Source organism: Elephas maximus, chromosome 21 (genome assembly GCF_024166365.1).
Source record: "Elephas maximus indicus isolate mEleMax1 chromosome 21, mEleMax1 primary haplotype, whole genome shotgun sequence".
NCBI lineage: Eukaryota > Metazoa > Chordata > Mammalia > Proboscidea > Elephantidae > Elephas > Elephas maximus.
The window spans coordinates 83,514,637-83,539,168 of NC_064839.1; the positions used below are offsets into that span (position 1 = coordinate 83,514,637).

At 41.2% G+C, this 24,532-nt stretch overlaps 1 protein-coding gene across 2 annotated transcripts in view; it reads right to left on the reverse strand.

Annotated features, from left to right (window-relative positions):
• The window catches only part of CENPU (centromere protein U), a 64,472-nt gene that overhangs the window by 33,533 nt on the left and 6,407 nt on the right, over positions 1–24,532 (reverse strand). For both annotated transcript variants that reach the window (XM_049864876.1, XM_049864877.1), the window contains exons 3-6: positions 23,838–23,955; positions 19,322–19,427; positions 11,229–11,289; positions 10,531–10,761 (exon numbers count right to left, since the gene is read on the reverse strand). In XM_049864876.1, the coding sequence (XP_049720833.1) occupies positions 10,531–10,761; positions 11,229–11,289; positions 19,322–19,427; positions 23,838–23,955 (516 nt within the window). The remainder of the gene's footprint in view (positions 1–10,530; positions 10,762–11,228; positions 11,290–19,321; positions 19,428–23,837; positions 23,956–24,532) is intronic.

The window sequence follows — 24,532 nt, forward strand, 5'->3', positions numbered from 1 at the left end:
CCTACAGAAGTTCAAGATGATCAGCCAATAATCAAACTACCATTATTCACGCTGTTAAAAAATACTGGATTAAGAACGTTACACAGGAAGATGTGACCCAAAGTCAAGAAAAGGGTTTCATTGCTGCAATCAGATGGATCTTGGCTGAAAGCAGAGAATACCAGAAAGATGTTTACCTGTGTTTTATAGACTATGCAAAGGCATACACCTCTGTGGATCATAACAAATTACAGGTAATGCTGCAAAGAATAGGAATCCCAGAATACTTAATTGTGCTCATATGGAACCTGAACTTAGAATAAGATGCAGTTTTTCGAACACAACAAGGAGATATTGAGTGGTTTAAAACCAGGAAAGGTATGAGTCAGAGCTGTATCCTTTCACCACATCTACTCAATTTGTGTGCTGAGCAAATAATCTGAAAAGCTGAATCATCTGAAGAACACAGAGCTGGGACTGGAGAAAGACTCATTAACAACTTGCGATATGCAGATGACATAACCTTACTTGCTGAAAGTGGAGAGCACTTGAAGCACTTACCGGTGAAAATCAAAGACTGCAGCCTTCCGTATGGATTATGCCTCAACATAAAGAAAACAAAAATCCTCATAACTGAACCAGTAAGCAACATCATGATAACTGCAGATAAGACTGAAGTTGTCAAGGATTTCATTTTACTTGGGTTCACAATCAAGGCCCATGAAAGCAGCAGTCAAGAAATCGAAGGACACATTGCACTGGGAAATCTGCTGCAAAACACCTTTTTAAAGTGTTCAAAAGTAAAGGTATCATTCTGAAGACTAAGGTGTGCCTGACTCAAGCCATGGTATTTTCAATCGCCTCATATGCATGCGAAAGCTGAACAACGAATAAAGAAGACCAAAGAAGAATTTACGCCTTTGAATTATGGTGTTGGTGATGAATATTGAATATGCCATGGACTACCAGGGGAATGAACAAACCTGTCTCGGAAGAAGTATAGCCAGAGTGCTCCTCAGAAGCAAGGATTGCGAGACTTTGTCTCACATAGTTTGGATGTATTATCATGAGGGACCAGTCCCGGAGAAGGACGTTATGCTTGGTAGAGGGGCAACGAAAAAGAGAAAGACCCTTGACGAGATGGACTGACTCAGTGGCTACAACAATGGGCTCAAACAGCAACGACTGTGAGGATGGCACAAGGCTGGGCGGTGTTTATTCTGCTGTACTCATAGATCACTATGAGTTGGAACCGACTTGAAAGCACCTAACAGTCAAGAAAAAAAAGCAGAGTACTTCCAGCCAACATGGCGCCACAGACAGAATCACCATGCCATCCCTCCACAGCAAAAAGCCGAAAAACTAAGCAAAAGAGAGACAAATGCCAGTCCTGGAAAACAAAGTGTCAAATGAAGAGAGAAAGAACTCAGCCAAACACCAAATGGAGTAAGAAATTGACAGAGTCAAGAGAGCGAGGAGAGATGTATGCAGAGGACCCCTAACAGCTAGCACACCATGGATCTGCCCTCTTGGACTCCTATTGGAGACTGGTGGACAGGGAGCATGGGAAAGCAGCTTCACAGGCTCCCAGCAGGAGACAGAGCACCTGGTGACCAGCGATACATGCTTTCCCACCTGCATCTTCTCCCCATTGCTCTACCTCCATGCTTCCTGGCTGGCAGCAGTGGCTTGATAGGTGGCAAAGTGCAGCATCTGTGCCCTTGGATTCACCCCAATCACATTACAGATCGGTGGACAGGGAGTACAGGAAAGCAGCTTCACAAATTTCCCAGCAGGAGACAGAGCACCCGGTAACTAGCGATATAGGCTTTCCTAATCCCCATCCTTCTTCCCCCTCCCCTCATCTTCGGGCTCCTCTGCTTCCTGCTCGCCACAGTCTCTTGGCCCAGAGACAACTGCTTCAGCCCTGGGCTGCCTGGATTCACCGCAGCCACGCTGCATGCCACTTGTTTGTTGCTGGTGTTGCTTTTCTCCAGTCCTATTGGTTTCTTCCATGCCTCCTGTTACCTCCCCCTCCTTTCTCTTGAACCCCTGGATCCATGTGCCATCTTTGCTTCCTCTTGAAAGGCTGTGAAGCAACACTCGAACATAGAACCACTTCCCCAGACCACACACTGGCGGGATCCCTGAGGCCTTTTTTGCTCTATTTGTTTTCTTTTCATGGCTTGGGAGCCTCTTCTAGCTGGGCTGCACTGAAGGGCTTAGGAGCCACTCCTCAATCTGCACAGCTGTGCGGGTGAGATCCCTGGGGGCATTACTCTTTTCTTTTTTTCCCTCCTTCCTTCTCTCTCTCTCCCTCCCTCCCTTTCTCTCTTTCTTCATTTCTCAGTTCTCGTCTCTCTACACTTACCTTCCTCTCCTGTCTCCTAAAAACCTGGCGTGGTGTCACATCTACACCCCCTCTAACCAGGCTATACTGTGCAGCCTGGGAGCCAAGTCTCCGGCTTTTGCAGCCGTACCAGTGGGACCCTGGGGGCTTTCCTTTGCTTCCAAATTTTTGTCTAGTTATTTTTTTTCTATTCCCCTTTTTTTCTTCCTCTTTGTTTTTCTCCATTTCTCGGTTTCTCATCTCTCCACTCCAAAGGCAAGCTCCCTAAGCACTTTTTTGTTGTTTCTTTGTTTTTGGTTCCTGTTTCTCTCTCCTGTCTCTCCTCTTCCCCATACCCGTATTAGCTCCAACATCACAGCCTCCCCCTCCTTCCTGCCTACCTGCACCATGCGCTGAACATCACACCCCCGAGCAGCATGGCATGGCCTACCAGAACCTGCCCAGCACTAATTCCTGGCCTGCCATTTGGCCCTAGTACATGCCCCAAACAACCCACCCCGGCCCCTCCCCTTCAGCTGGACATGCCCTGCTGCACCACAGCTGACTGGCCCTGCTCATTGGAGAAGGATGTGAAAAGTATTGTGACCACATACAAGTAAACAACAAACAACACACAGCCCACCTGCTCAGACATAAACAAAAAAACCCAAAAAAGCAGGATGAAACAAACACCTATAATCGATAACCAAATAACTACTGAATGTCCTGAAGACAGCAGACAATATCAAAACACATTAAAAAAAAACAGGATAGGATGGTTCCAGTAGGCATGCAAAATAAAATACCAGATGACTTTCCAGTAGCAGAAAAGGCACTAGAACTACCTGGCAGAGAATTTAAATCTCTAATATTCAGAGCTATCCAAGAGGTGAAGCAAAAAGCAGGCAGAAATGAAGAAAACAGACAAATTCATGGAAAATACAGACAAAAAAAGGAGAATTCAGGAAAATACAGGTACAAAATGCCAAAATAAATTCAAAACTAGAAATCATACAAAAACAACAATTAGAAATCCAAAAGATAAACAAGATTTCAGAAATGGACAGTGTCATAGATGGGCAGAGGAGCAAGTGTGAAACAATGGAAGACAGGATCAGCCAAACTGAAGACAAGCACTTGTATACAACTCTGAGGAAAAATCAGAAAAAGAATGAAGAAAAATGAAGAAACGCTGATAATTATGCGAGATACAATCAAAGGCAAAATCTAGCGAGTGATCGGAGTTCCAGAACGGGGGAAGAAATGGGAAACACACAGTGGACCATTAAAGAATTGATGACAGAAAACTTCCCTAACATCACAAAAGATGAAAAGCTGACCATCCAAGAAGCTCAACGAACCCCACGCAGGATAGACCTCAAAAGAAAATTACTAAGACATATCATAATCACACTCACTAAAACCAAAGACAACAAAAAATCCTGAGAGTGGCTCAAGAAAAACAAAAAGTCACATGCAGAGGAAAAACAATACCACTAAGCTCTGACTATCCAGCAGAAACCATGCAGGCAAGAAGGCAATGGGATGACATGTATAAAACCTTGAAAGAAAAAAAAAATTGCCACCCAGAATAATATATCCTGCAAAACTCTCATTCAAATATGGTGATATTAGGACATTTCCAGATAAACAGAAATTAAGGGAATATGTAAAAACAAACCAAACTTAAAAGAATTATTAAGGGGGTCCTTCAGTTTGAGAACAAACATCAGACCACAGCCTGAATCTAGGAGGCAAGACTGTACCAGCCAGATACCAACCTAGGAAATGAAGTCTCAAGGACTATCGAAAACCAAAAGATTTATAACAGGGAACTAGAAAGGTTAAACTGCAAATGATAACAACGTCAGAGTGAATAAATGGTATAGGTATAGAGCTTTCTAATGGAGAGGATGGCAAGGTGATATCAAGTAATCATAGGCTATTTTAAACCTAGAAAGATAAGGATAAATTTCAAGGTAACCACAGAAAAAGTTAACAAACTTACTCATCAAAATAAGGGAAAAAAACATAAAGTCTCAATAAAAACAGAAAAATTAAAAAATTCACAAACAAAAGGAATTCAGCACAGGAGAGTAAGAGGAACAAAGAAAATGCTAGCACCACAAAATGACAACAATAAAGTCACACCTATCAGTAATTACACTGAATGTAAATGGCCTAAATGCACCAATAAAGAGGCAAAGTGTGAAACAACAGATAAAAAAGAAAATCCATCAATATGCTGTCTACAACAGAAACACCTCAGAAACAATGATATAAATTTATTAAAAATAAAAAAATTGAAATAAATATATCGAGCAAATAACTACCACAAAAGAGCAGGAGTGCCAATACTAATCGCAGATAAAACAGATTTTAAAGCAAAATCCACCCTAAAATACAAAGGACACTATATAATTATCAAAGGGATGATTCATCATGAAGACTTAACCATAAGAAACATCTATACACTCAACGACAGGGCTCCAAAACAATAAAAGAAACTAACAGCACTGAAAAGAGAAACTGACAGTTCCACAATAACAGGAGGAGACTTCAACACACCACTCTCAGGAAAGGAACAGAACATCTGGAGAGAAACTCAACAAAGATACAGAGGAGCTAAACGGCACAAGCAGCCAACTTGACCTCAAAGACATATACAGAACACTCCACCCAACAGCTGCAAAGTACACATTCTTTTCCAAAGTACATAGCATGTTCTCCAGAATAGACCACATCTTAGGCCACACAGCAACCCTCAACAAAATTGAAAACACTGAGGTAATACAAAGTATCTTCTCTGACCACAATGCCATCAAAGTAGAAATAAACAACAGGAAGAGCAAAGAAAAAAAAAAAAAATCCATAACATGGAAACTGAGTAACACTCTGCTTAAAAACCACTGGGAAATAGAAAAAAATCATAGATGGAATAAAAAAATTCCTAGAATCAAACGAGAATGAAAACACATCATACCAAAACCTTTGGGACACAGTAAAGGCAGTCCTCAGAGGTCAATTTATAGCAATAGATGCACACATCAAAAAAGAAGTGATAAAATCAAAACATTAGCTACACAACATGAAACAAACAGAAACAGAACAATAGAAGAAACCCAAAGCCACCAGAAAAAAGGAAATAATAAAGATCAGAGCAGAAATAAATGAGATAGAGAATAGAAAAACAACACAATCAACAAAACCAAAAGTTGGTTCTTTGAAAGGATCAACAAAATTGACAAATCACTGGCCAAACTGACAAAAGGAAACCAGAAAATAATGCAAATAACTCAAGTAAGAAACGAAATCGGGGACATTACAAAAGACGCGACTGAAATAAAAAGGACCATAACAGAGTATTATGAAATACCATCCTGCATCAAATTAGAAAACCTAGAGGAAATGGACAAATTTCTAGAAACACACTACCTACAAAATGATGCTGAAAATTTGAACAGACCCATAACAAGAGAAGAGGTTGAAAAATAATTTTAAAAAAGTCCCAAGAAAAAAAGCCCTGACCCAGGTGGCTTCACTGAAGAATTCTACCAAACATTCAGAGAAGAGTTTACACCAGTACTACTCAAACTATTTCAGAATTTAGAAACAGAAGCGATACTTCCAAATTCACTCTATGAAGCCAGCATAACCCTGATACCAAAACCAGGCAAAGACACCACAAAAAAAAAAAAAAAAAATTACAGACCAATATCTTTCATGAATATAGATGCAAAAATTCTCAACAAAACTCTAGCCAATAGAATTCTGCATATCAAAAAAATAATACACCATGACCAAGCACGATTCATACCAGGTATGCAAGGATGATTCGAATTAGAAAATCAGTCAGTGTAATCCACCACATAAATAAAAGGAAAGAAAAGAATCACAAGATCATCTCAATCAACACAGAAAAGGCATCTGACAAAGTCCAACACCCATTCCTGATAAAAACTCTCAATAAAATAGGTACAGAAGAGAAATTTCTCTACATAATGAAGGGCATCTATGTAAAACCAACGGCCAACATTATTCTTAATGGAGAGAGGATGAAAATATTCCCCTTGAGAACAGGAACAAGACGAGGATGCCCTTTGTCACCAGTCCTATTCAACAGTGTGCTGAAGTTCTAGCTAGAGCAATAAGGCAAGAAACAGAAATAAAGGGCATCCAAATCAGTAATGAAGAAGTTAAACTGTCCTTATTTGCAGGTCACATGATACTATACATAGAAAACCCAAAGACTCCACGAGAAAACTACTGGAACTAAATAGAAAGATTCAGCAGACTAGCAGGATACAAGATAAACATACAAAAATTAGTTGGATTTCTATACACCAACAAAAAGAACAATGAAAAGGAAATCAGGAAAACAATACCATTTATAACAATCCCTAAAAAAATACAATACTTAGGAATAAATCTAACCAAGGATGTAAAGGACTTACACAAAACACTACTGCAAGAAACCAAAAGAGATCTACGTAAATGGAAAAACATACTATGCTCATGGATAGGTAAAATCAACATTGTGAAAATGATAAACCTACCCAGAGTGATTTATAAATACGATGCACTCCCAATCCAAATATCAACAACATTCTTTAAAGAGATGGAAAAACTAATCATTGACTTTATATATGGAACGGGAAGTAGCCTCGGATAATCAAAGCACTATTGAAGATGAAGAATAAAGTAGGAGGACTCACACTATCTGACCTCAGAACCAACTATACAGCTAAGGTGTCAAAACAGCCTGGTACTGGTACAATGACAGACACATTGACCAATGGAATAGAATCAAGAACCCAGACGTAAATCCATCCACCTATGGTCACCTTATCTTTGACAAGGGCCCAAAGTCTATCAAATGGGCGAAAGACAGCCTTTTAAACAAATGGTGCTGGCCAAACTGGATGTCCATTCTGTAGAAAAATGGAACAGAACCCATACCTCACACCATACACAAAAACCAACTCAAAATGGATCAAAGACCTAAATATAAAGCCAAAAACCATGAAGTTCATGGATGAAAGAACAGGATCAACACTACAGGCCGTAATACGAGGCATTAACAAGATACAAACCACAGCCAACAACACACAAACTCCAGATGATAAGCTGATAACCGGGATCTTCTAAATATTAAACACTTTTACTCATCAAAAGATTTCAGCAAAAGATAAAAAGTGAACCTACAGACTGGGGACAAAAAAAAAAGGCGATTACAAATCATACAAAGGTCTTATCTCTAAAATCTACAAGAAAATCCAACACCCCTATAACAAAAAGACAATCCAGTTAAAAAATCAGCAAAGCAAATGAACAGACACTTCACTAAAGAAGACATTCAAGCTCCCAACAGACACAGGAAATGCTTGTGATCACCAGCCATTAGAAAAATTCAAATTAAAATCGCAGTGAGATCCCATCTCCCCCTGGCAATACTGGCACAAATCAAAAAAACAGGAAATAACAAATGCTGGCGAGCCTGTGGGGAGATCTTATGCATTACTGGTGGGAATGAGAAATGATACAACCATTCTGGAAAACAATATGGTGCTTCCTTAGAAAGCTAGAAATAGAAAAACCATATGATCCAGCAATCCCACTCCCAGGACTATATCCTGTAGAATTAAGAGTCATCACACGAATAGACACATGGACATTCAGATTCACTGTAACACTGTTCCCAACAGCAAAAAGATGGAAACAACCTAGATGTCTTAGGCATCTAGTGCTGCCATAACAGAAATACCACAAGTGGATGGCTTTAACAAAGAGAAATTTATTTTCTCAGTCTAGAAGGTTCCAAGTGCAAATTCAGGGTGTCGGCTTCACGGGAAGGCTTTCTCTCTCTGTTGGCTCTGGAAGAAGGTCCTTGTCTTCAATATTCCCCTTGTCAAGGAGCTTCTCAGGTGCAGGGACCCCATGTCCAAAGGACGTGCTCTGCTCTCGGTGCTGCTTTCTTAGTGGTATGAGGTCCCCATCTCTCTGCTTGCTTCCCTTTACTTTTATCTCTTGAGAGATAAAAGGTGGTACAGACCACACCCCAGGGAAGCTCCCTTTACCTTGGATCAGGTAGGTGACCTGAGTAAGGGTGGTGTTACAATCCCACCCTAATCCTCTCAACATAAAATTACAATCGCCAAATGAGGACACTCACACAATAATGGGAATCATGGCCTAAGCAAGTTGACACATATTTTTTGGGGGACACAATTCAATCCATGACACTAGATGCCTATCAACAGATGAATGGATAATCACACTGTGGTACATACACACAATGGAATATTATGCAACGATAAAGAACAATGATGAATCTGTGAAGCATCTTATAACGTGGGTGAATCTGGAGGACATTATGCTGAGTGAAATAAGCCAATCACAAAAGGTCACATATTCTATGAGACAATTACTGTAAAAACTCATGAGAAGGTTTACACACAAAAAGAAACAATCTTTGATGGTTACGAAGGAGGGGAGGCATGGGAATGAAAACACACTAAATAGACAATACCCGTTGGTGAAGAGTAAGAGTACACAATACTGAGGAAGACAGCACAACTTGTATATGGCAAGGTTATGGAAGCTCCATAGATACATCCAGACTTTCTGAGGGACTGAATTGCTAGGTTGAGGGCTGTGGGAACCATGGGCTCAGGGAACATCTATCTCAATTGGCATAACATAGTTTATAAAGAAAATGTTCTACATTCTACTTTGGTGAGTAGTGTCTGGAGTCTTAAAAGCCTGTGAGCAGCCATTTAGAAAACTCCACTGGTCTAAACCCTTCAGGAGCAAGGAATAATGGAGAAAACTAGAGATATAAGGGAAAGATTATTTCAAAGGACCAATGGACCACATCTACCACGGCCTCTACCAGACTGGATCCAGTACAACTAGACGGTACCTGGCTACCACCACTGACTGCTCTGACAAGGATCACAATAGAGGGTCCTGGACAGAGCTGAAGAAAAATGTATTAGAAAATTCTAACTCAAAAAAGAAAGACCAGACTTCCTGGCCTGACAGAAACTGGAGAAACCCCAAGAATATGGCCCCCGGACACCCTTTCAGCTCAGTAATGAGGTCACTCCTGAGGTTGACCCTTCAGCTGAAGACTGGACAGGCCAATAAAACAAAACAAGACTAAAGCAGCACACCTACCCAGGGGCAGGGACTACACGGCAGGAGAGAACAAGAAAGCTGGTAATAGTGAACCCAAGGTTGAGAAAGGAGAGTGATTACATATCATGGGGTTGTTAACCAATGCCACAAAACAATGTGTGTACTGACTGTTTAATGAGACTTGTCCGTCTGTAAACCTTCATCTAATGTACGCTAAAAATTATGTAAAGAAAAAGTCAACTAACCTAAAAAAAAGAAAAAAAAAAGCAGTCAGTAGAAACTGACTCCCAGGTGGCCCAGATCTTGGATTTAGAAAACACAGACTTTAAAGAAGGACATATCATAAATATTTTCAAAGAAGTAAAGAGAATTATAGTCTTAATGACTCAACATTACCATATAGAGAATCTCAGCAGAGAAACAAACTATTAAAGGAGAACCAAATGGAAATTCTAGAACTGAAAAGCACATAGCTGAAAAGAACGAGCCACGGAATGGTATATTGGTTTCCTGTGGCTTCTGTAGCAATTACCACAAACTTGGGGGCTTAAACAAGAAAAAAGTATCCTCTCTGGATCTCAGAAGTCCAAAATCAATTTCAGTGGGCCAAAATTATGATGTCGACAGGACCATACTCCCTATGGGACTCTAGATGAAAATCCATTCCTTGCATCTTCCAGTTTCTGGTGGCAATGCCATTCCTCGGCTTGTGGTTGTATCACTCCAATCTTTGCCTTTGTCATCACATCGTTTTCTTCTGTGTGTCCACCTAATCTCTCTCCACCCATCTACTTGTGGTGCCATTTAGGGCACACTCACAAAACCCAGGATAATCTTCTCATGTCAGGATCTTTAACTTAATAAAATATGCAAAGACACTTTTCCCAAATATAACATTTACAGATTCCAGGAATTAGGATGTGGACATATCTTTCGGGATCACCATTGAGCCCATTAAACAGCAGATTGTAAATAGCAAATTTATCTTTTAAAAAGAGTAAAGGAAAGAGAGAAAACACTCCCAAACATTCGTCAATAAACTTTTTCTTTCCACTCCAAGAGAATGGCAGGCACTCTCTTACCTGTCGACTTTCCGTTGCCCAGGTCTCCTTTTCTACAGAGGACTGGGCATTAAGAGGCCTTATTTTTTTAGGAGTGACTGATTTAGCTGGTTTCTCCGAAAGCTCTGAAGATGCCATAGCTGGAATAGCTTCACGTTGCTGTGTACTTTTCTCAGCTGGCTTATCTCTTGTTACATCACTTTTTTCAGTGCTTTCAGATTCATCAATAATGCGCTTGATTATTCTTCTTAGCTATGTCAAGAAAACAGCATTACTGGTTTAGGATATGCAAATGCTTACAATTTTTAATGCAATAGTAAATAACGATAAGGTCCACAGTTCTCAACTTCAATATCAAACATGATGGGAACATACCCTTTATACTATGAAGATGGCAACATCACTAATGGATAGGAAGGAAAACCTGGATTAAGAAGCTCCAAGTAAGTATTTTCAACAGTTCACTCTGCCTTTATAAATTACAACCGAACCATGTTAAAAGAATACTATGAAAACTGAAAAGGTACATAAGAGATTTGATGCCTCTTCAATAAGAAACACTTTCAGATATAAAATACCCCCCTTTTTATAATCAAAGTGTTTTCTTCTGAAACACAACTAATATTCCTTCTCTATGAAAAATATTGCTACAGATTTATTTGTACCTAAATATGGTATATCCTACAAATTAAGGTAGAATAGCGAACATTTCTACATACCTTTTTTGCACGGTTTTTTACAGATTCACTTTCACTTGCTTCATCTTCAGAAGTGTTCAAACTGTACCAAAGAACAAGCCATCAATATCTTGCACACATTACATATTTATTCACAAGTGTTTTCTACAAGTGCTTGTCCAAGATGAAAACAGGCTCAATTTAATAAGGATATTCCATACTTGTGGTGGGCAGGCCTACACCTTCCCAGATTCACTGGTTGTCTCTCCCATCTTCCTACACCCGGGCTCCATCACTTTATCCTAGTCAGGCAAGTAACAGTGTTTCATTCCTGCAGCACCTTGCGGTCTTACATACCTGAGAACAGCACTTTCCTCAAAGCAGATCATAGGTTTATCATTTATACTAAAAGCTAATCCACAGTCAAAGCCTGTCATCGTTGCTGTTGTTTTTGGTTGCCACCAAGAAGATTCCAACTCATGGCAACCCCACGTGTGCAGAGTAAAACCGTTCCATAGGATTTTCAAGGCTGTGACCTTTGGGAAGCAGATTGCGAGGCTTGTATTTCTAGGTGCCTTTGGGTGGATTCGAACCATCAACCTTTCACCTGGTAGTTGAGTGCTTAACCATTTGTGCCACCAGGGAATTCTGAAGCCCATAGTAAGGTGACAATAAAGGGAAAATCTTCTTTTGCCCTTCGAAAAACAAAATAACCCTAATTTCTGATGGGTGATGAGAGTTCTTTCATCTTTTCATTCAACTCAATACAACAAGCATTTATTTAATACCAACCTCATTAGGCAAGGTGTGCTGAACAAATTACTTTAAAAATGGGTCCCACTGTCTAGAAGAAAAACCAAAATACAGCGCAGAGTGATGACTTAGGAAGCGTTTGACAGAGAAGATGTGGATTCATGACTGAGAGGCAGGGACAGCATCATGGTTACGACAATTGAGCTGACTTTTGGTAACACTTTTCCAGGCACAGAAGTAGAGGGAAGGGTATTCAAAGGAGAAGGAAAAGTCAGTGTAAAAGCATGGTGGTGTAAAACAACATTCATATTCAAGGAACTTGAAAGACTGTACAGAATAGAATGTATTGTTCAAGAGAAGATAATGCTGGGGAAGAAGTCAAAGGACTTGACCTGGCTTTACAGGGACTTGCTGCTCAGATCTCCCTTCAGCTGTGAGGAACACAGTGCACTTTCAGCTGCCAGTTGTAGTGCCATCAGGACTTGTGGCATCTGAGCTGAGGCCACACACTTTGCAGGCAGTCTTCAGCCGATGACTAAGCACGGTGAGCATACTAAGGCTATTTCTGCCCAATACAGGAATATTCTAACAGGCAATCTTTGCTCTGGAGCTCTCGCTTGGATTGACCAAAATGGAGAGTCTGAGGCCATCCCTGCCCAATCCCAATTTTTTCACCTTTACCTTTCACAGATGCTATCCCCTAACAAATCTCTTCTACTCCTAACTCTCCCAAACCGGCTCAGGGGCCTTTTATACCATGCATACAGGTCATGTGGAGCCCCTCAAGGCTGCAGACGTGACAGTAAGATGACACGACTTGCACTTTAGGAAGCTCACTCTGGAAGCTGGGTGAGTGGGTATGTAGATCGGGGGAAGAGGACAATTCAGAAGACAAGGAGACAGGCAGAACACTACTGCAGGGATGCTAGTAAAAGTGGCAAGTGCATGAACTACTGCAGCTGCAGTGAGGTTGCCAGGTATGGAGAGGAGAAAATGGGATCGTGAGATAGTCACAGCCCAGAGCCAACAGGATTTGCAAAGTAATTTTTCCTAGGGTGTGAAAGAAAAGATTTCTGGATTTCGGGTGACTGGGTGGACAGCAGGACCACGAACCTAGAAAACAGTAAAGCAGCTCACTGACACTGGATGAGGGAGAAAAGGACTGAGCTGGGCTTTGCCTTTGCTGAGTCCAAGGTACCTGTGGGCATCAAGGAGAATACGACCAACAGACAGGACACCTTGGGACTCAAGACGAGAAAAGCTGGACGAGAGAGAGACTTGTGAAGCAGCAGCACATAGGTAGTTAAAACCACGGGAGTAAAACTAGGGGTAGGGGGTACTGGAGAGCTGAGGGTTAAGAGCAAACAAGACAGAGGGAAAAGACCCAGAAACGAAGAACTGAGCACCCCTGGTGAGGATTTTGGGGCTTGGATGCTGGTGCCTGCAAGAGTCCTGGGAAATGCCGCTGATCAATCTCTCTTCCTGTCCTCCTCCCCCAAGGTGCGTCCCCCTTCTGCCCTGAATTCCTTTTCTATCCACACACAAACCTTGCCTGAGTTACCCAAATGGCATCTTTCATTTGGACTTATCACTCCACCAAAACAACTTGTATCAAGGTTACCAAGAACATTCATGCAGTCAAATGCAATGGGCATGTTCAGTCCTTACCCTACTTGACTTCTCAGCTGCACTTGACCCTCCTGAGTACTCTCAAGAGGAGCCCTGGTGGCACCGTGGTTAAGCATTCAGCTAACCGGAAGGTTGGCAGTTTGAACCTGCTAGCCACTTCACAGGAGAAAGATATGGCAGTCTGCTTCCATAAGGATTACAGCCTTGGAAACCCTGTGAGACAGTTCTACTCTGTCCTCCAGTGTCGTTATGAATTGGAATCCACTCTACAGCGACATCCCCTTATTTCTGTGAGCAAACATTCTCCTGGTTTTCTTTCTTCCTCTCTGGTCACTTTTGTTCTCTCTCCTTTGCAGGCTCCTTCTTTACCCAGACAGCAGATTTCAGAGTTTCTCAAGAGCTGGTCTCAGGTTCTTGTCTTCTCTCAGGCTATGCTCTCTGTGTGATCTCATCCTTGCCCACAGCCTCATACCACCCATATGCAAACAACTTAAGTTTTAAATACGGCTCAGCCCTATTCTCTAAATTCCAGACCCAAATACACAATGTCACCTTAACATCACCACGCCAAACTCATGATCACCCCCTAAAACTCAGTCTTCTTCCAGCGACCCCTATCTTGGTCAATGGCACTACCATCATCCATTTATACAAGCCGGAAACCCAGGAGTCATCCTTAACAACAACTCCTCCCCACCCTCCTACCCTACTATATCCAACCCATCACTAAACCCTGTTGATTTGCCTCCTATTTCTGGAATCCATTCACTTCCCTCTATCTCTGCCACCATTACCCTAGTCCTCCCTGTTTCCAAACTCATCTACCCATCCCCATTCTTGCTTCTCTCAAATCCATTCTCCACACAGCAGCCAGAATGATAACTTTTAAATGCAAATCTAACCATGTCACCTCCTGCTTAAAATTTCACAACTGCTCTTAGGATAATGACAAAACTCCTTACCATACTGTAAATGTGAATTTTAGAATCTGAGGTTTTGGCATACCTGAATTGGGTGACTTCAGACCTAAATTAAAAACTCCATTCTGAATTAAACTAAGATGCTCATTTCTACTCTTCTAAAGAAACCATTCAGCCTTCTGTCAAAGTTTTCACTGCTCAAAAAAAAAAAGGAAGGATTCAGGGTTCTAATCTGGATAAACAATTACTTAGTGCCTGTTAAGAATGTTTACAAAGCTAACTCTAGAGAAGGTGCCTTGCTCAACACAAGAAGGTAGGAAATAAGACTGATAATGTTAAATAAAGCTACCCACTGCCAAAACCGAACCCACTGGCGCCGAGTTGATTCTGACTCATAACTAGAACCTATAAATAACTTCATAGCCAAGATACCCATTGCCATCAAGACGATTCCAACTCATAGTGACCCTACAGGACAGAGCAGAACTGCCCCGTAGAGTTTCCAAGGAGTGCCTGGTAGATCTGAACTGCCGACCTGTTAGTTAGCAGCCATAGCACTTAACCGCTACACCACCACGGTTTCCATAGCCAAGACTGGTATATATCAAGCCTAAGTTCCCTGTCCTGGCTAGCAAATTATTACTCACTGGGATTTTTTCACTGCATATCTGCTAGTTCTTTGAAAATCAGTAACTAGGTAGAGAACACCTGTTGTCACCGAGTCAATTCCAACTCACAGCAACCCTATAAGACAGCAGAACTGACCCACAGGGTTTCCAAGGAGCAGCTAAAACACCTATCTTCTGGTTAGCAGCTGAGCTCTTAACCACTGTGCCACCGGGGCCTCAGGGAGAGGCTGTTTGTTAAAGTAAGAAGGCAGACACAGCTGTAGAAGTCTTGACTGTCATAATATAAAGAGTACAGATTTAGGCTTTAACTCATGTAAACAAACCTTTTGGCTTAACTGCTTTCAGGTAAGGCCCTATCTAATTCCTCCTTAGCTGGATGGGTGATGTTTACATTTCAGAAAACGTCAGATTTAGACCTGATTTAGTATTTACCTTTTCTTAAGTAATGGTGCAAAGCCTGGGGCCATAGTGGTTAAATGCTATGGCTGCTAACCAAAAGGTCGGCAGTTCAAATCCACCAGGTGCTCCTTGGAAACTCTACAGGGCACCTCTACTGTCCTATGGGGTCACTATGAGTCAGAATCAACTCAATGGCAATGGGTTGCGTTAAGTAATGGTAGATTTTACCTTTCAGGGACTCCGATTAAGTTTGACTCAGCCTGCAATCCATCACTAAACGCCTACATCAAAAATGCTTACATGTCTCACTTTAGAAATATTGCTTTAGTCAACATGTATCAGGAATAAGAGATTTGTGGGAGGCTAGAAACTGATGTTAAGAAAGTCTGTAGTTTAATAACCCCTTTTAAGTTTCCCTTCCTTTTCCTGTACCGGCTTTGATGTGAAACCAATCAACCACTGCAGTCTGTTTGAATGCCATGTGTTCTCCATCCTGTGGAACGCGGAATGAAATTATTCCTTCAATAAAATTTTTAATTTCTATCAGAGCATTGGTCCAGTGCACTCACTAGAATAATGTATATTAAATAGGATTAGGTATGGCTGCAAATGGTAGAAACCTCCCTTCTACAAATGCCTTAAACAAGATACTTCATTTTCTTCTCAGTAAAACTCCAGAGGGAATTCAGGGCTAGAATGGCAGCTGGGTCATCATCAGACACCCAGGTTCTTTTATCTCATAGCTCCGTTCTCTCAGTGTACCACCTCATGATCCAACATGCATAGTCAATGTCTGAATCACTGAGTATGCAGGACTGCACCATGCCCCTCCTCCTTCCTGAAATTACTTCCACATGTTCAAGTGTCGCCTGGGTATTTTGGAAAATAAAGGTATCTTGATTGCTCAAGAATTTAAAGGGCTATTTTCAGTAACCAGAAACAAAAGGCCAGAACTAGACAGAGAGCTTTTTCTGACCTAGAACACTGGCAAAAATCCACTTTCTGACCTAGAACACTGGCAAAAACCTGCAAGTTTGGCAACGCTGGCGCGGCAAGGTTACAGGGCAAACAGGCACTCTATATTGCAAGCGGAACTACTGTTGTTGTTAGATGCCCTTCAGTTGATTCTGGTCATGGTGAACTCTTGTGTGCGGAGCACAGCTGTGCTCCATAGGGTTTTCACAGCTGTAACCTTTTGGAAGCAGATGGCCAGACCTCTCTTGAGGTTAGCGTTCAATTACTATCCTCTCTTTAGGTTAGTAGTTGAGCGCTTAGCCTTTGCACCACCCAGAAACTCCTAGTGGAACCGTAACTTGGTATAGCCCTTCTGGAATACGACACGGCAAAAATTATGAAAATTACACCTACTCCTCACTTATGGACTATCTCATTATCCAATATTTTGCATTTATGACAATAGAAAAAAATCTACTATCTATTTTGCACACTAAAGAGGAGCCGAGGCAAGGGGAGGAAAGGAGGAGGAAGAGGAGGGCGAGGTTTGTGAGAGGAAGCCAAGGCCACACAGCCTTGGGCAGTTGGTACTACTGCAGTCTGGGTTTGGCTGAGGAGCTGGGTGGCCAGCAAGAGGAGGGCAAGGCAGGTGGGTGGTGCACAGGAAGTAAGGGGAGCCGGGCTGCAACGTGGTGGGAGGTGCTGGGGCTGCAGGATTTGGGTGGGTGGCCACGCAGAGGTGTGGAGCGTAGCCAAGTGATGGTGGGCCCCTGCTGCCCTGGAGGCAGTGGGCAACCACCGTCCCCAACCCCCATGGGCTCCACAGTGGTGGGGATGTCATGGTAGGGAAAGAAGGCCCACCATGCGCATCTCAAGACACACCAGCGGCGCCCAATGGGCAGGTGGTACATCAGTGCCGAAGACCGGGCATGGCTGCTTCTCTCACATAACACCGACTTGCGCGTAATGACCTGGTCTTTACAAGCTAACCATGTCTATAAGGGAGGAGAGGGTGTACTAATACACATTTCATCTGAATCAGGATTTCACTTTTATAGATATATGGTCACATGTATCCAATGACCAATGTACAAGGTCACTGAATGTAGCACTGCTGGTGGTAGCGTAAGACTGGAATGACCCAACTGCCATCAATATGGGACCAGGTAAATAAATTACGAGGAGTCCCTGGGTGGTAAAAATGATTTAACTGAAAAGTTGGCAGTTCAAACCCACCCAGAGGTGCCTCAGAAGGTGGACCTGGTGATCTGCCTCTGAAAGGTCACAGCCTTGAAAACCCTATGGAGCAGTTCTACTCTGCACACGTGGGGTCGCCACGAGTCTAGATCTACTCAAAGGCCACCACCAACAACGAACAAATTATGGACTATCTACTTCACAGAATACCTGCTACTGCAAAAAGCAGAATGAGGAAGCTCCCTGTGTATTCATATGTAAAAATTTACAAGACTTAATATGTGAAAAGGACAAGGTATTCAGAACAGTGTATATATGCTACTTTTTGTGTATAAAGACAGATTTAGAATAATCTGTATTCTTATGTACTTCTATATGCACAGGCACTCTGGAAGGACACCTCAGAAAATAGTAACATTGGGTGAAGGGAGCAGTGGGTGCTAGGAGCTGGATGGATGGTAGAGATGAAACAAAAAAATTTTTAAATTAAAAACCCTTTTATATTTTTAAAACCATGTGAATGTGCTACCTATTTAAAAAATACACTTTTAAAATTACATTCAACACCATTTAGAGCTGAATGTGCATTCTTCAGAATTTTTAATAGCATCTCATAAAAAACTGAAGTCTTGGTGATAACCAAGTACCACAAAACTTCATTAGTGTAGATAACCTCAAAGAGACTTCCTAATTCAGATTTCCAACTGACCTATTTTTTTAACGCTGGTTTCTTACTTTCAAAATACCTTCAGTAACTAGAATTGGCCTGTTAACAGAAGTCAAGGATCTGCTCAAGCTAGTAATTTATATTCAGACAACTTTATAATTAGTGCTGACTTATAATTAGTGCTGCAGTTCCTCATTATACAGGTAGTCCCTGCCTTACAATTCGAGTTATGACCAACTGCACTCACGACCGTCCAGGTTTTTTTTTGGTACGTGTTATCGTTAGTAATATGTGCTACCTACAGTGCTGCAGCACGTAATCTGCTGATGTTATCATTCTCAGATGTTCACTTGCTGAAAAATAAAGATTGTATTTATAAAAGATATGATAAAGACAACACAGAAAACTAAAAAAAAAAAAGTATTTGACTTACATTAGAACTGACTTACAACGGAGTAGTCGTCAGAAAAGAACCCCAGAACAGGGACTACCTGTATCATTTCTACATGATTTACGTGGCCCATGCTTCCACATAAACTGTAGAGCTCTGACCAGTGCTTCTCAGAGACAGCACATCTGAAACAGGCTTTGTATTTCCTTTTTCTCCCTTGTAGCCCATTTCCCTGTGCTAGAGAACATCTCTTTAATATTAGATAATCTGTAAGTTAAAGAGACCTCTCAAGATCACCGAAAATTCTATGTTCATAAAACTTTTTCTCCACCTCCCTTTATTTGTTTTTACCTAAGCTAAAGTACTTCACAGGTATGTTTACTAGGACAACCAGATGTCAGTTATGTCAATTATTACAATTATTATAATTAATGTCAAATATTTAAAAATTAAGTTTTCATTTCCCAGTTCTCTTGAGGAAAAAACAGAAGTCAGCTCAAAAGATCTTTAAAAAAACTTCAGTTTTATAACCTTCTAATTTAGCTTCTGAGAAATCCCATCAGCCATACACAAACAACTGCTTGAAGTGTAACTACCTTCTTCCCGCTTCTTTTCCTTGAGGAGTTGAAGGGATAGATGATCCACACACTTTGGAGAACTCTTCTTCATCAGCATATATAGCAGTGCTGTGTAAAGGAGGGGCTACAAAAGAGGAGCAACTTTAACAGTCTGGCTGTTTGGCAGCATTTAAATTTATTCCCTTACAATGGAATACAAAACAATCTTTTGTTTAAATAGCTCACAAAATCAAAATCAACTATGCAGGCCACTTCCCAAATGTTTTCGATCTCACGTCTCGATAATTAAAAAAATTAAACCATAACCCCAATAAACACCTGTATATTTATAAATTTTAAACATGTGTAACAATGGCACAGGGGTGGCGTCTGACCTCCTCTAACTTCACAGGGGCGAAGGAGAATCAAGATCAACAGCCCCAGGCTGAGTCCTAGGAGGTGGAGGTCAGACAAGCCTCCTCTCTCTGCCACCTTTACCACTTCTGACACCAACAGTCCCTCCCACAGCGCTCTCTACTTCTCTGTTGGGATCAATGATTTATCACAGTGACCACATTAAAACTCACAGACCATACTCATGACTATGGGGTTTATTAGGGAAGTAACAGGTTATAATTCAGGTTTAGAAACACTCAGGATACAGTTCTTACATCAGGACAGCCTCTCATCAGCCATGCTCACAGGCAGGGCTCTCGTTGGCCCTCAGCCTCTGTCCTCCTCAGCAAGTGTTATAAAGCTCTTTTAGCTCTGCTGCTAAGTATCTAGAGGCACTCCACTCCTGCAGCAAGCCTCCTGCCCAAAAGCGCTCAGTGTTCTCTGTAGGCCAGGAAGCCCACCACACTGTCTCCTGCTGGTCTTTCCTGCTGCCATTTCCCTGCCACCACTTCTCATCTTCAGTGTTACAGCTCGTCACTCTTTCTTTCTCTCTCTCTCTCTCCCCACAAGCCAGTCTCCTGGTGTCAAGAGCCTCTCAGCACAGGGATCCCAAGTCCAAAGGACATGCTGCCTCTTCCTCCTTGGTGGTGGTAGGATTCTCCCTTTCCTGCCTCTGGGATGGTTCACCTACAGCCCAGTGGGATGGCAAAACTGACCAATCTCTTGGTGGGCCACAATTACCCTATTTGCACAGTCCTACCCAATCATTTGGGTGGGAGTTACAAGACCAAGGCAAGAAAGACGTCAGAAAAGTGATCCATACCACTGCAATATGTATTACTATATTTACACGTTATACGGGAATATTTTAATGAGATAAAAAATAAATATAAACAGGAAGTCTAACAATTTCTTCCCCCACCCCTATGGGCTGCCACAGGCTTTAGAGACCACCACATCAATGATAAGTGCTTGGCCCACTCCTACGACTCTAACACCTCACTAAGTGCCTAGAACACAGTGGTACTCAGTATCTGTGAATGAGTGGCTGTTTGGGGAGGGATTCCTCCCACACCTCTCACTCTCTACTGTGGATTGCTAGGGCCTTTGCTATTGTATGAACCCTGGTGATGTACTGGTTAAGAGCTACGGCTGCTAACTGAAAAGTCAGCAGTTCAAATCCATCAGGTGCTTCTTGGAAACCATTCCTTGGAAGGCAGTTCCACTCTGACCTACAGGGTGAGTTGGAATCGACTTGACAGCAATGGGGGTTATGTGGTGTCAGTGTTGCTGTTTTGCGCAGTACCATCGATTTTGACTCATAAGGACTCCATGTGACAAAGTAGAACTGCCTCATAGTGTTTTCTCGGCTGTTACCTTTAAGGTAGCAGATCGACGGGCCTTTTATCCTGTGGAGCCACTGGGTGAGTTCTAACTACCACCATTTCAGTTAGCAGTCAAGTGCTTAACCACTGTACCACTAGGGCTCCTCTAGGGCTTTTAGCTAGCACAAAAATGTTATCTTGAATAAGAAAGGAGATAAAAAGGCTTATACCTGAGAAGAAGGAAACCAAGTGGTTTTTGGCGGGAAGGCATAGAAACAAGAGAGAAAAGGAGGGTGCAGTAACTGAGGAGACTGTACCTGTTCAGGAAAGAGCAGTAACAAGAGAGATCTAAGCACACTGCCTTGGGCTTGCAGCAGGGGTGGAGAACCTGCGGAGCAGGGGTAAGCAGCAGGTACCAGCAGTGGTGGGGTTGAATTGCTATAGGAGGTAAGAACTACGCAACCATTTCTTCATGCTCAGATTTTAGCATGACTGTGCAAACTGAAACAGCAATTTTTTCCATATCAACTGCACAATTTTAAAGTTGGCAGTATACATTATATCCCACTCAACTAGGCAAACGAATTTATTTACTTTACTACCGTGAATAATAAGAGAAAAAGAAAAAAGAAATAAATCAACCCCAAATCTCTGTATGTAACCAATAATACAAACTAGACTCTTACAGCTCAACAATAAGACAACCCAATTAAAAAATCGGCAAAGGATTTGAACACACATTTCTACAACGGAGACACAAATGGCAAGAAACACATAAAAAGATGCCAACAGCATTAATCATTCCAGACCAAAAAACCACATCCGTTACCGTGAAGTCAATTCCAATGCATAGCGACCTTAAAGGACAGAGTAGAGCTGCCCCATGGGGTTTCCAAGGAGCGGCTGGATTCAAACTGCCAACCTTTAGGCTGGCCACTGTGCCCCCAGGGCTAGGGAAACGCAAATCAAAACTACAATGAGATACCACTTTACACCTACTCGGATGCCTAGAATTAAAAAAAAAGAGAAGTAACAAGTGTCAGCAAGAATGTAGAAAAATTAGATACAAAATCGTACAATCACTTTGGAAAGCAGTTTGGCAGTTCCTGGAAAAGTTAAACTTTGAGTTATCAGATAATCCAACAATTCCACTCCTAGGTGGAACAATCAAGAGAACTGAAAACATATGTCCAGACAAAAACTTGCATAGAATGTTCATAGTAGCGTTATTCACAACAGCCAAAAAGTAAAAACCACCCAAATGCCCATCAATATGAATGGACAAACAAAATCTGGTATAGCCAAACAATGGAATGTTACTCAGCCATAGAAACACTGAAGTACTGATACATGTTATAATATGGGTAAACCCGGAAAATACATTAATTCAAAGAATCCAAACCCATAAGGCCAAATACCATATTTTTAAGCAAGTAGCTCACTCCTTCTACATTTGTTTGCTGATTATATCCTGCACTTATGAAAATACCTCACAGGGGGAGGGTGTGGTTGGAAAACAAATCTAGAAGGTATGTGTTACCTGCGTAAAAATACAGTATTGTGTTATTCTAATTATATGAAATGTCCAGAAGAGGCAAATTCATAGAGACAGAAAGCAGATTAATGGCTGCCAGTGGCTGGGAGGAAAAGGGTTTGGGGTTTTTGAGGATGATTAACATCTGAAATTAGACAGTGGTGACAGCTATAAAACTCTGTGAATGTACTAAAAGCCACAGAACTACAGACTCTAAATGGATACATTTTATGATACGTAAATTGCATCTCAATTTAAAAAATAAAAAAAGGATGAATTTTATGGTATGTGAATTAGATCTCAATTTTAAAAATGGAATTTCTTTTTGATTCAAGGTGATTTATGTAATAAGTAATTAAAACTTTTTTTTATCAAATCATAACAAAAGATACATACTAGTGATGATTACTTTTTGTCTCATAAAATTAAAAATATTTCCTGCTTTTATTAACCAAAAAAAGAAAAAAAAAATTAGGTTGAAAAATGCTTTAGATGCCAAATTAAAAATATATGGGAGGGTACACAACTTTTCAAAATTCTCTTAAAATATGCTCCAGCAAAAATGTCCAATCACTGCTATTCTAGAAGTGGGTCACATGGCACTTTCTGTATTGTTCTTGGCATCTGGAGCCATCAGTGACCCATCAAGAGACCAGCAGTTCCATTTGAACAATTCATCATACTCCTGGCCACCCTGCTTCCCTCACACTCCAAGGAAGTAGGGTGAAGCTCTGCGGTAGATTTCCTAGAGGATCCCTGCCTCAATTGGTTTAAGGTAAGGGGAAATAAGCCCTCTTCTCCTCACTAAATTAAAACACCCCTCTGAATGGCTCTATTGGTGGTACGATGAGAGAAATATATTTTATGTTCCTCTCATTAGTACTACAGCAGGTGGATCTGAGTTCTACTTAGATATTTGTTTAGAGTTCTTGGTTCCAATGTTGAGTCCCTGAGTGTCGCAAAGGTTTTGTGTTCAACTACTAGCCAACAGGCTGGTGGTTCGAACCCACCCACAGGCACCTCGGAAGACAGACCCGGTGATCTGCTTCTGAAACGTCACAGCCTAGAAAACCTTATGGGTCAGAATCGACTTGACAGCAACTAAATAACAACAGTTCCAATGTCCAGAAGTGTTAAAAATTCATTGAAATTATCAAGCACTCCCCAGAACATATTTATATGCAGATAACTGATTTTCACATTTAAAGTGATTTCTATATTTTTATTAGTTGTTGTTGCATCTATTATCAGTATGGAGCCTAAATGAAGTTGTTTCGGAATAAAGATTTAAAATACTGACCGAAGGTCTCATAAGGTTCTTCAACTTGATCATTTTCACCCAGCCTGTCAATGCTTGATATAGCAGAATTATCAGGAAAATCAAACACATCAGGAGGCTTGTGCTTTTGGTCAGCTTTCTAAAAGTGAATAAAGTCAAAGTTACTGAACTGGCTCTAACAAGTAAAGAACATTACAAAGCTGCATCTATTTTTAAGGGCATACCTGCTATCACTGCTGCTTACGGGAGTGATAATAGTTTTGGGGGAATTTAGAATCTAAGGCAGAGGTTAGCATACATTTTCTATAATGGGCTAGAGAGGAAATATTTTAGGCTTTGTGGGCCACAGGGTTTCTGATGCAGCTACTCAACTCAGTCGTTTTAGTGTGAAAGCAGATAGCAACAATGCAGAAAAGAATGACTATGGCTATGTTCCAATAAAGCTTTATTTATGGACACTAAAAATTGCGTTTCATATAATTTTCATGTGGCATGAGATTTTTTTTTTATTTCTTTCAACCATTTAAAGATTTAAAAAACATTCTCACCTTGTAGATCTGTACAAAAACAAGCCAAAGTAAAAAAGAGAGCTGAATTTGGTTTGAGGGTAGAAGTCTACTAACTTATGATCTAAGGAAAACTAGGGCCCTCTAGTCAGAAATAGGCCCATATACCCCAAATTTCATAAACATTTTTTAGTGTATGCAGGTGTGAGA